Raw genomic sequence first — 12,505 nt, 5'->3', positions numbered from 1 at the left:
TGCAATATCATCCTTTTTGGTTTCCACCTGCAATTTTTTTTTCCTTTAAGAGGTAGCTATTGAAAAAAGAAAAAATAGCTATTGAATAACTCAAAATAATGGCAGTATTTCATATCCAGTAACAACAAAGCAGTTTTGTGTAAGTTGCAGAGGAATAATAATAGCATATGTGTCTGTATTTTTTTTACAATGTGTCTATGTATTTGTGTATGTATGTATGTATATATATTCTTTTATTCTCATTGCTGCAATTCAAGCTGAGTTTTGACCTTTTACTCTCCCCATCCCTTTATCCAGGCATTTTCATGTGAATGAATTCACTGTTTTATTTTCTAGGCATGATAGAGGAAATGATTGTCTCCTGGTGAATGTCCTACAGCTCAAGAATTTTGCTGGGCTGATAGTGAAAGAAGGCTGCAAGATGTAAGTGAATTCTCTCATTCAACTTCAACTCTTCCAATTTTAGAGGCTGGGGGGTTTCCTTAGTATATGTCCTCCCTTTCTTAGTCTAGAAGGCAGCCTTTTCTTTCTTGCCTGATGATAAGTTCCTCATGAAATATGATAGTCAAAATTTCTAGCTTTCTGGTACCTCTGCTACCTCTTGAAACCTCTCTAAAGATTACCTTTCCTATGGTCATCACCAAAAAGCAGTAGTGTCAAACTCAATAGAAATGGATCTGGAAAAACCCACCAGTGAATATTAACTATGTTGTATTATACTATGTTCATGCTTTATTGCACTTTACTTATTTTGTAAAACATTTCTCAATTACATTTTAATCTGGTTCAGTCTCACTCAGAATGTGAGTTTGGGTCAGAAAGACATAAGTAATCTTCATATTTTAGGTGAAAATCAGACAAATAGTTATTCAAGGAACAATCTACTTGAATGAATTCTTATTTTCACACATACACACACACACACACACCATCATCATCTACATGCTGTCTAAATTTGGGGGCTATAAAGCAATTCTTGAAATAGAAATTCTGTAGAAACTCACTAATTTGAATTGACTAGTTAGAAGACCAACCTGAAATGTGAACTATGTTTGAGGATCAGTCTATTAATAAGCATTTATTGAACACCTACTGTGTGCCAGACACTTTACTAGGCTTTGGGAGTACAAAGACAAAAATTGTTTTTCTTCTTAATGTTCTAAAACATTCAGTTCTAAAATTTTATTGCTCTTAAGTGCTTTCATTAATATACACTAATTTCCCAAAGAGTTGTGAAGGCTCTAGTATACTGCCCATAATCCTGCACCTTCCCTGTTCTTCTTGGAGACTATGAACATTTTTGCTTTGGGGCCTGGAGAGGGGCTAGAGGAAGGAAGGGAGCAAATGACAGTAGTTTGTGGACTTAGAAATGAGAGGTGGCAACCCGCCACTTCAGGATGGAAAGCATTTAGTCCTTTCCAAGCTCTCTTATATGCATCATATATATATATATATATATATATATATATATATATATATATATATATATATATATATATATATATATATATATATATATATATTTTTTTTTGTAAGGCAAACAGGGTTAAGTGGCTTGCCCAAGGCCACACAGCTAGGTAATTATTAAGTGTCTGAGATCGGATTTGAACCCAGGTACTCCTGACTCCAGGGCCAGTGCTTTATCCACTGTGCCACCTAGCTGCCCCATTCATCATATTTTTTAAAGAAATTAAACAGGGGCGGCCAGGTGGCGTAGTGGATAAAGCACTGGCCCTGGAGTCAGGAGTACCTGGGTTCAAATCCGATCTCAGACACTTAATAATTACCTAGCTGTGTGGCCTTGGACAAGCCACTTAATCCCGTTTGCTTGTAAGTAGGTTTTTTTAAAGTAGGTAAATATTCTCCTGGTGATTTTATTTACATTTATTTGCTTTTGCTAACTGTAAAGATAGTAAGAACAGATTCTTTAATGTGTCATTCAAAACCCTCCATATAGGGCGGCTAGGTGGCACAGTGGATAAAGCACCTAGTCCCGGAGTCAGGAGTACCTGGGTTCAAATCAGGTCTCAGACACTTAATAATTACCTAGCTGTGTGGTCCTGGGCAAGCCGCTTAACCCTATTTGCCTTGCAAAAACCTAAAACAAAACCCTCCATATTTTGGCTTTCAGAATTATTTCACATTACTCAAAATATATACTAACCAGACTTGACTTTTTACAATTCCTGAACTTTGCCTTTCATCTCACAGGACTTTCATTTATGCTTCTTGTATTTCTCATTATCCTCCAAGGGTCAGCTGAGACAGTGCTTCTATGAAACTACCCTTGGTAGCTATTATTATTCTCTTCTCTCATCAGATATTTCCAGCATTCTTTGTTGACTCTTCTTTTGTTGTTGTTGTTGTTCTTTATCCTGTGTTAAGCTATTTCTCTTTTGAATGTATCTTCCAATAGAATTTTAGTACCTAAAATAAACACATAAATATGCACATATATATGTATATATACACACACATACATACACATATATACAGGTGTGTGTGTGTGTGTGTGTGTGTGTGTGTGTGTGTGTGTGTGTGTGTCCTGACTCCAGGACCAGAGCTGCCCCCAGCTGCTCCAATAGATGTTTTTAAATTTTAAGTAAGACTTTTTCCTAGGTCTTCAGTAGCTTTTTTAAATTTTCTGTCAAATGAAAGAAGTATTCAGCTTTAATGTTTTATATAGAAATACAGACCTAGGACTAGAAACCTTAGAAATTATGTAGTCAAATCCTTCATTTTACAGATGAGAAACTGAGATAATGAGAGACAAATTGACTGCTTATGGCTCATTAATGCTAGAGTTGGAGGCAGAAACTGTCTCCTTTTTCTCAACCTAGCATTCTTTATCTAGTCCTAAAGTAGTTTTCTTGCCAAAGAATATCTATGGTGTTATCTATTGCTATGTATAGGTCCCAGACAAAACCTTTAAATCCTTATCTAATCAAGGAGTGCAGGATGTTTCTAACAATTCCCATCCTTGCTTTTTAGGTTCTTTATTCAGAGAGACCAAAGGAAAGCTAAGGAGGCTTGGAAAGATTTATTCCTTTTTATTGTACAGCCTTGACTTCTGAGGCTGCAGGGTCAGGTCCACCCATAAATCTATCTGCAAAGCCCAAGTTTTCTTATCTGTTCCCCAAGTTCCTAGTCTGCTTCACCCCCTTGTCTGGTATATTCCATGTCCACCTTTGCCTGCTGCATTCCATTCAGCTCCATTATCCATGCTGCGTGCTAGCTATCTGCAGGGTCTAGAAAAAAAGCCAGCATTATTCCAAGTCTGAGACTTATATAATAAGTATCATAAACTATAAACAAAGTCTGTCCTTCCATATCCAAATTGTATGTCAGGTCTTGATTATATAACCATAATCTCAAAAGGTCGGGGGGGGGGGGTGTCTAGGTGGCTCAGTGTATAGAGTGCCGGTCCTGGAGTCAGGAGTACCTGAGTTCAAATCTGGATTCATACACTTACTAATTACCTAGCTGTGTGACCTTGGGCAAGTCACTTAACCCCATTGCCTTGCCAAAAAAAACTCCAAACAAACCATAATCTCCAAATATGAGCCTTATCCTATTAGACTGGACCATTGTGAATGAGAGGAAATTCATATTCCAACTCTGGCCAAATGGCTTACCTTACACTATGTCATTGTAATTGATTGTGTGTGTGTGTGTGTGTGTGTGTGTGTGTGTGTGTAGTTCTTTAGGTTTTATGATCTTACCAAATGACTATTTAATACCTACTCAAAACTTACAATTTTTTAATTTACTTCCAGACACATTAGAGTCTACTTGCCAACTCTTGACTCGGGCACACCAAACACTTACTGCTCCAAAGCTCTGGAATTTCAAGCTCCATTAATATTTAATGAAGTTTTCCAAATCCCTGCTCATTCCAGTGTCTTAAAATTAAAATCACTTCAGCTGTATGTTTGTTCTGTTGACCATCAACATCAAGAGGAACTGCTGGTAAGTGTCTTTTTTTTAAGAGGGATATTTTATAATGGTAATTCATATTATTTAGACTAATTCAACTCAGTGATTTAAGAAAAAAAGAGAAGAGAATGGAGAGAGAGAGAGAGAGAGAGAGAGAGAGAGAGAGATTGAGATTATTTCAATGGAAATGGATGCTTTTACCATTATCCCCAGTTATTACAACTCTTTTCATATCTTACTTTCATGAGTCATTGTGCACCTGGGTAAAGTAACCTTCTGGTGATGAGGTTGTCCAAAGTGGATTAGGCTCAAGTCAGATGAGAGCTTATACTTGTTGCCTTTGGGACTTGGTAGGATCTCCCAAAATTTGTGTTTTCATTGGCATAAGCTCTGGAAAAACTCAAGGTCACTACATTGGAACAAATTGGAATAGGAACTACTAAAATATTTATAATTCTCTCTCTCTCTCTCTCTCTCTCTCTCAATCTCTCTCTCTCTCTCTCTCTTTCTCTCTCTCTCTCTCTCTTTCTCTCTCCCTCCCTCGCTCCCTCCCTCTCTCCCTCCCTCTCCTTCCCATATCTGTTGAAATAGAAATTACCTTTTGGTAATCTAGTCTCATTTATGTAAATTATTTCCAGGGAATTGCCCAGATTAACTTGGCTGATTATGAGAGTTCGAGTGAAATGCAGTTGCGCTGGTATTCTGTCCAGGTCTTCACCAGCTCTGACCCCCAGAGGACCAAAGAGAATAACCAGTTGGAAGAAAGCACAACAGAGAGTCCTGGAAATAACACCAGTGTAAAAACGGTAGATGATTACTTAGGTTATGGGGTTTAAGTGTTGGGAATTGTCAAAAATTAACAATTTAATTATTTTTTTTTATTTTTAATTAATTAATTTATTTAGTCTTATTTTGTACAAATAATGTTTTTTATACATTACTAAAATATTCTTGTTATAGAGTAAACATAATACCCCCTCCCCCCAAGAAAACATAGACCCACATAAGTGATAAAGTAAAGGGGAGAGGGAAAAAAAATTAAAATTAAAAAATATAATAATAATAATAATAATAATAATTATAGGTCTGGCCAGGTGGTGCAGTGGATGGAGCACCAATCCTAGAGCCAGGAGCACGCAAGCCCAAATACAGCCCCACACAGCCAACAATCACCCAGCTGTGTGACCCCATGCAAGCCACCCCAACCCCATTGCCCTACAAAAACCAAAAAAAAAGGCCCAAAATAAAATAGTAATAATAATAGTAGGGGCGGCTGGGTGGCAGACAGATCACTGGCCCTTGAGCCAGGAGCACCCAGGTACAAATCCAGCCTCAGACACCCAACAATCACCCAGGTGTGCGGCCCCAGGCAAGCCACCCAGTCCTATTTGCCCTGCAACAGCCCCCAGGAAATAATAATAAAAAATGTGCTTCAGTCTGTGTTACAACACCACCAGCTCTGTCGTGGGTGGATCACATTCTTTAGGATAAGTCCATCACAAAAGTTACTTCCATATTTTTCCACCATTGCCATTGCTGATCGCAACTCCCTCCATTTATACTTCTCCACTACCATGAACTATATTTTCTCTCTCCTTTCACTCTGACTCTGTTGTAGGGTAGTTGATTGGCACAGCAGACAGATCCCCAGCCCTGGGGCCAAGAGGCCCTGAACCCATATACCACCCCTTACCCAGCATCCATTTGGCCCTATGGTCCCGGACAGGCCATCCAATCCCAGCCTCTTGCAAAAAGTAAAAAAGAAATGTGTTATATCTGACCACTCTCCCCCCATGGTCCATCTTCTCCTCCATCACTCACATACCCTCCCCTTCCTCCTGTCCCCCTTCTCTCCCTCTTACTCCAGATGTCTATACCCCATTGAATGTATATATGCCGTTTCCTCTCCTAGCCACCTCTGATGAGAGCAAAGATTCCCTCATTCCCCCTTGCCTCCCCCCTTCCATATCATTGCAATAGCTCATTGTGATAAAGAAAAATCTTATTATATGAAATATCTTAGCCTATTTCTCCTCTCCTTTTTCTTTCTCCCATTACATTTCCCTTTTATCTATTAACTCCATTTTTACACCACATTATATCTTCAAATTCAGTTTTCTCCCATACTTCATCTATGAAAGTTCCTTCTACCTGCTCTATTAAATGAGAAGATTCATGTGAGTATTATCAGTGTCATTTTTCTATACAGGAATACATGCAGTTCATCATCATTAAGTCTCTCATATTTTGCCCTTCTCCTCTACTTTCTATGCTTCACCTGAGTCCTGTATTTGAAGCTCAAACCTTCTGTTCAGCTCTGGCCATTCCAACAGGAACATTTGAAATTCCCCTGGTTCATTGAAAGTGCATCTTTTTCCCTGGAAGAGGATGTTCAGTTTTTCTGGGTAGTTGATTCTCAGTTGCATTCTAAGCTCTTTTGCCTTCCGGAATATTGCATTCCAAGCCCTATAAGCTTTTAATGTAGTTTTGCTGCTAAGTCCTGTGTGATCCTGACTGCAGCTCCACAGTATTTGAATTGTGTCCTTCTGGCTGCTTGTAATATTTTTTCTTTGACTTGGGAGTTCTTGAACTTGGTTATAATATTCCTAGGCGTTTTTTTTTTTTTATCTCTTTCTCGGGGAGATCGGTGGATTCTCTCCATTTCTATTTTGCCTTCTGCTTCTAGGATATCAGGGCAATTTTCCTGTAATAATTCTTTGAAAATGATGTCAAGGCTCTTTTGCTGGTTATGACTTTCAGGTATTTCAATAATTTTTAAATTATCTTTCCTAAGTCTGTTTTCCATATCAGTTGTTTTTTCAACATCTCAGTTTCACATTTTCTTCTAATTTTTCAAACTTTTGGTTTTGAAGTATTGAGTCCTGATTTCTCATAAAATCAGCAATCTCCCTGAGTTCTGTTCTTTGTCTGAAGGATTTGTTCTCAGAGAGTTTTCTTATCTCCTTTTCCATCTGGCCAATTTTGCTTTTTAAAGCATTCTTCTCCTCAATAACTTTTTGAACTGTTTTATCCATTTGACCTATGCTGGTTTTTAGCATGCTATTTTCTTCAGCATTTTTTTGGATTTCCTTGACTAAGCTGCTGGCTTCATTTTCATGTTTTTCCTGCATCTCTCTCATTTCTTTTCCCAATTTTTCCTCTTCTCTCCCTCATTTGATTTCCAAAGTTTTTTTTGAGCTCTGTCATGGCCTGAGCCTAATTTCTGTTTTTCTTGGAGTCTTTAGATTCAGGAGCTTCCTCATCTTCAGATTGAGTGTTTTGATCCTTCTTGGATCATAGGCAAAGTATTTCTCAATGGTGTTCCTCTTTTTTCTCTGCTTGCTCATTTTCCCAGTCTGAGCCTGGTTTTGGGGTGCTTCCTGGGCTTTTGGGACACACCCACAAAGAACTCACTGTGTCAGGCTCTGTCCTCCCTCATGGTCTGTGAATGACCATAAGTGCCCCCCCCCTTCCACGGGCTGAGGTGGTGGTGGGGGCTTAGACTGTGATCAGGGTCTGAATATGGTCAGAACCCCAGAGTCCTGTTCCAGGGACAGAGGACTGAGCTCCACAGTCTCTCTCTCCACTCACCTCCTTAGTCTCAGTGTGCTCATGCCCTGGGGGCTCCTGTTGCTGTCTTCTGTTTCCTGTTCCTGGATCTGGACTGCCAGGACCACACTGCTCACTGTGTGCCCTGAGGGCTGGGCTTCATGTGCTCCCTCTGGCAGAGGTCCCCCGCTGTTCCCCCAAGTTGTGCCTGGTGCTCCCCAGGGTGTAAGTCAGGAAACTGCCCCTGCTGCTGTGAGCTGGGGCTCCCAGTGCTCTGGGGCTGCCTCTGGGAGGCTGAAGTTCCTTTGCTCTGGTGGGCCACCCCTCTGAGTCCATGGAGCTGAGCCTTTCTGCTCTTTTCCAGGTTACCTCGGGCAGGAGAACTGCCTCATTGGATCCCTCTGTGGGTTCTGTCTCTGGAAAATGTAGTTAGAATCCTTAGTTTATAAGTTTTGCTCCAGAGCAACTGAGAGAAGGTCCTCTCCTGTCACAATCTTGGCTCCCAACACTTTAATTTTTAAGAAAAATCTATTGAGATCTTAAAGTATTTAGGATATAGTAAGCTGAAATGCATAGTTAGTAATTAAAGCAACTATTTAAAATAATGACAGCTGTCATGGCATAGTAGATAGAGAGTTGCTACACACCCATGAAAACCTAGGTTCAGTTCCTCCTCTGATCAATACTAAATGTGTTACTCTGGAGCTTCCTGAACTGATAAAATCACAGTCATGATTTAAAAAAAAAAATTAAAGTATCGCATACCTGTTGAAAGTTTCAGCAGAATATTTTTCTTTATCTAAATTGATTTATAAACAGAGGTGATTCATTGTGAAGTGTTTTATGTTTTGAATACTTGGGCTTCCACAAAAGGTGATTTATGCATTTTAGTTTTAAATTTTACTGAGTCTTATGGGGAATGAATTCTTTTCTACTGAGGTAATACTAATGGACCATTATCTGTATTATAATGAATTTTCTTTTGTATGTACTATATTCTTTGCTTCAGCAGTAGAAATTGCTGGTTTAAATTGATTCCCAGCAATCTCATTTTCTCTTTCAGGATGCTGTTACAGTACTGTTAGCCAGAACTACAGCCCAGCTGGAGGCAGTGGAAAGAGAATTAGCAGAGGAGAGAGTAAAACTGGAATATACAGAAGAAGAAATCTTAGAGATGGAAAGGAAAGAAGATCAAGCAGAAGCTGTATCTGAAAGGTGAATAGTCTTCCACCTCTTTTAGAATTTGCCTTTTGAAAAAAGAATGAATTTTATAAACTCCTTTAGTTTAATTGGGAAAGAATTTAACAAGAAAAATAATCATAATTTCAGGAAGGAGATGCAATTGATGGGAAGACAGTTATAAAAGTGATCAGTAGATTAAATATCTAGTCTTTCTCATACTAACTAGCAATGTGTCTTTCATTAAAGAATCTGAATCTCAGTTTTCTCAATGATAAAATGAAGTGATTGGATTAAATGAATTCCATAGTTCTGGTTAGGTTCATTTCTAAAACATTTGTGTTTCCATAAAAACAAAATAACTTTCATACAAATAAAGAAATATAAGCTAGTATTATTTCTCACAGTACTCCAGAATTGATTCTATTTAGGTAATTCTTAGAAATCAAAATGAAGAATCATTGATATACATATATATATATATATGTATGTGTGTATATATATATATGTATATAATGTGTTAGAACAAAATCATAAGCAAAAAAGATTCAAGGACCATTATAAATATGTACTAATTGAAATGTGATCAAATAACCAGGGAGTTATAGCAAATTGCTTGCTTCTTTCTTATTTCCTCTTCCATTTCTGTGATTATTCACATTCTTATTTTTTACATCTATATTTTACTAATGCTTTATCTTTCCATAGTTCATCCCTGGATTTTCTTTGAGTACAGAAGAAATACACAAGATTAGATCAAATGTTAGAGGCAGAAAAGGTCATAAACATCCACTAATCTATCTACCTTTATTGTATCATGGACTGCTTTGGCAGTCTGGTAGAATCTAAAGATTCCTATTTAACAGAATAGCAAAACAAACCAATTATATTGGAACACATTTATTAATATATTTTCAAACAAACAAGGTCATGGATGCCAGATTAAGAACCCCTGTTCCAGTAGAACCCCTTCATTTTTACACAGACCCAGACAGGGCACTTGATTTGTCCAAGTTTCTACACATAACTAATAGGATGCAGAGGTAAAACTGTAACTTCTTTTTCTGTTATACTTACACTTTATCCAGTTGAGTAAGTGAAGGAGGATTGGATGGAGTTTATTTCCATTAGTCTATTGTAGTCAAAGTCTATATAATAAATCAAAATGAACTTCATGGATGATGTTATTATTAGTAGAAGCCATGGCACCTCTATACCATAAAGATTGTTGCATTGGGGGGCAGCTAGGTGACACAGTAGATAGAGACAGCCCTGGAGTCAGGAGGACCTGAGTTCAAAATCCAACCTCAGACACTTAATGATTACCTAGCTGTATGACCTTGGGCAAGTCACTTAACCCTATTATCTTGCCAAAAAAAAAAGATCATTGAATTGAATTGGGAATCAGAGTATTTTGTTCTACTCATGACTCCATTAGACAACTGAGTTTCAGTTTTTCGTGACTCTAGAATGGCAGTGGGGGACACCCATGGTATTTTCCAGAGAGGGCTATTATGAGGCTCAAATGAGATTACAAATATACAGTACCTTGCGAATTGCAACCTAATATAAACATGAGGTCATCTTGTACAAAACACAAAATTTTATGAGTTACTACAGGATTAAAAAAGGACTGTATTTTCTTAGTAAATAGGCTTTCATAGCCACCAAAGTTACTTCTTTCTGAAAGAAAGCATAAAATCCTTTGCTTTAGATTAACCTTCTTTGGATCTATTAAAATGTCTTTAGGAGCTGGCAAGCAGAATCTGTTGACAGTGGATGTAGTAATTGCACACAGACCAGTCCTCCCTACCCAGAGGCCTATTGTATTGGTGTTGAATCCCGCCATGGACATGTGTTTGCTGGTCAGGCAGATCAGTACAATTCTGGGAAGATTCAGCCTCCTTCTCTGAAGGTAAGTGGAGAAAGCTATAAGACTTTTGTCTTGTATGTAACTGCTGCAGGTGATTTGATTATTTTAATTAGTGGAAAAAATTCTTTAATGTGCTCCTATTCTCGGAGATGATATAGTCCATCTCTATAAGGAACTTGTAATTTAAATTTAGGGGCCAAAATAAAATGACAGATGACCAAATCAAGGCAAATTGGCTTCTCTACATTATATCAAACAGTTGCAAACAAAATTTTAGTTGTTGGCGGGGAGGGATGTTAAATGTGATCACAAGTAGGGGAAACTTCACAGGGGAGGGGAGTTTAAGGAAAATTTCCAGGGACAGAAGGGACATTGTTTCTTGGATTGTAAGATTGTCATCCTACTCACTTGAAATAGTATGTGCAAATATTCAGGAGCAGTAGTGAGGAGTTTCTATGGCAAGAGGTTGAAATTCAGTTTAATTCAATAACATGCCTTGAGACACTGGGATATGCACTAGAAATACAACTATGAAAAGTAACTTTGTTTCTTCCCCTAAAGAGTTTAGGGGATGAGATGTATTCACAAATAAATATAAGGTTAGAAGGATAGAAATGAACAGGAGAAGTCAAGTGGCATGAAAAGTTGGAGAAGGGTTGGTTTTTTCCTAACAAAAGGGGTCAAAAAAGTATCATTCAACTTGTCCTTGATGGAAGGAAAGGATTTCAACAAGAAGTCTGTTCCAAATGAAACTTTGATCATTGACTTAAGATTCTCAATCAGAATTTGCTTCCATCCAATTTTGGGGTATCTATGATGAAGAATACTATCTGTATCCAGAGAAAGAATTAGAGTTTGAACAAAGACCAAAGACTATTAGTTTTAATTTTAAAAAAAAGTTCTCTTATTATGTAATTTTTGCTATCTCTTATATTTTATTTTTTTCCTTCCATCAAATAGTAACAATTTCTTACCTCCTCTTCCCCAGTCTAATAATACTGACATCTTCTTGCCTTTACATAACTTTCCAAAGTATCTTCAATCTTTGGAATAGACTTGTTACTAAGTTTTTATTTAAAAAGCAAACCTCACTGTCATCACCAATGATTCTATAATCTCAAACCATAACCTTCTCTGGAAGCTCTTGTACTATATATGTCCTCTCTATTCATGACTTAAATTCCTTAGTAAAACTGTCTAGTGGAAATTATGTGCCTCTTCTCATATTATTTTAAAAGACTAGTAAACCAGCTTCCAACCTCATTATTCAATTGAAACTCCTCTCCCTAAAGCTAGTTGCCTTTTGCTAGACATGTTGAAATTAGATGGATTGTAAATCACAAATTAGATACCCGTGGGTATCTCAAACTCAGGAGCTCCAAAACAGAACCTATTATATATTTTCCCCAAACCTCTCCATCTATAGTCCACATTGCAGTCCTCTGAGAAAATCAAGCTTATACTCTCAGGGTTATCTTTGACTCTACTGGAATTTATCTCACATGTGTAATCTCTTGCTAAACCTTGTATTTAGCTGCATAATTTCTATATATGCCCCCTTCTTTCCACTTAAAATAGTAACCACCCTTGTTTAAGTACTCATCATCTATCACACTGACTTTTGAAATAACTTTCAGATTTACCTCTCTCTTCCTTAAATCTCTTCACATTCCAGTGCATCTGCCTACTCAGTTGCCAAAGTGATTCTCCTATAGCCCAGTTGTGATCATGACTTACTCAATAAATTCCAGTGGTTCCCTATTACCTAGGATAATTTAAAAAACAAAACAAAACAAAAAACTTACAATTGCCAAATTGAGATTGGCAAAGAGAATGGATGCTTAAATTAAACTAATTTTTTAAGAACCCAGGACCATATTTACAAATTCAGTAGTGAATGCAAGTATACATCTATTAAATCTAAATCATTTTTGGCTATTATTCATTCAGCTTGATTTTAACTAATAA

At 37.5% G+C, this 12,505-nt stretch overlaps 1 protein-coding gene across 4 annotated transcripts in view; it reads left to right on the top strand.

The window, feature by feature from the left end:
• WWC3 (WWC family member 3) overlaps positions 1-12,505 on the top strand; it is a 232,391-nt gene that overhangs the window by 208,778 nt on the left and 11,108 nt on the right. For all 4 annotated transcript variants that reach the window (XM_074192481.1, XM_074192479.1, XM_074192482.1 and 1 more), the window contains exons 14-18: positions 337-423; positions 3,777-3,969; positions 4,575-4,742; positions 8,549-8,700; positions 10,414-10,579. In XM_074192481.1, coding sequence (XP_074048582.1) covers positions 337-423; positions 3,777-3,969; positions 4,575-4,742; positions 8,549-8,700; positions 10,414-10,579 — 766 coding nt within the window. The remainder of the gene's footprint in view (positions 1-336; positions 424-3,776; positions 3,970-4,574; positions 4,743-8,548; positions 8,701-10,413; positions 10,580-12,505) is intronic.

Source organism: Macrotis lagotis, chromosome 6 (genome assembly GCF_037893015.1).
Source record: "Macrotis lagotis isolate mMagLag1 chromosome 6, bilby.v1.9.chrom.fasta, whole genome shotgun sequence".
Classification (NCBI taxonomy): Eukaryota; Metazoa; Chordata; class Mammalia; order Peramelemorphia; family Peramelidae; genus Macrotis; species Macrotis lagotis.
The sequence above is the reverse complement of the archived record's forward strand: the minus strand, read 5'-3'. Positions and strand labels throughout refer to the sequence as shown.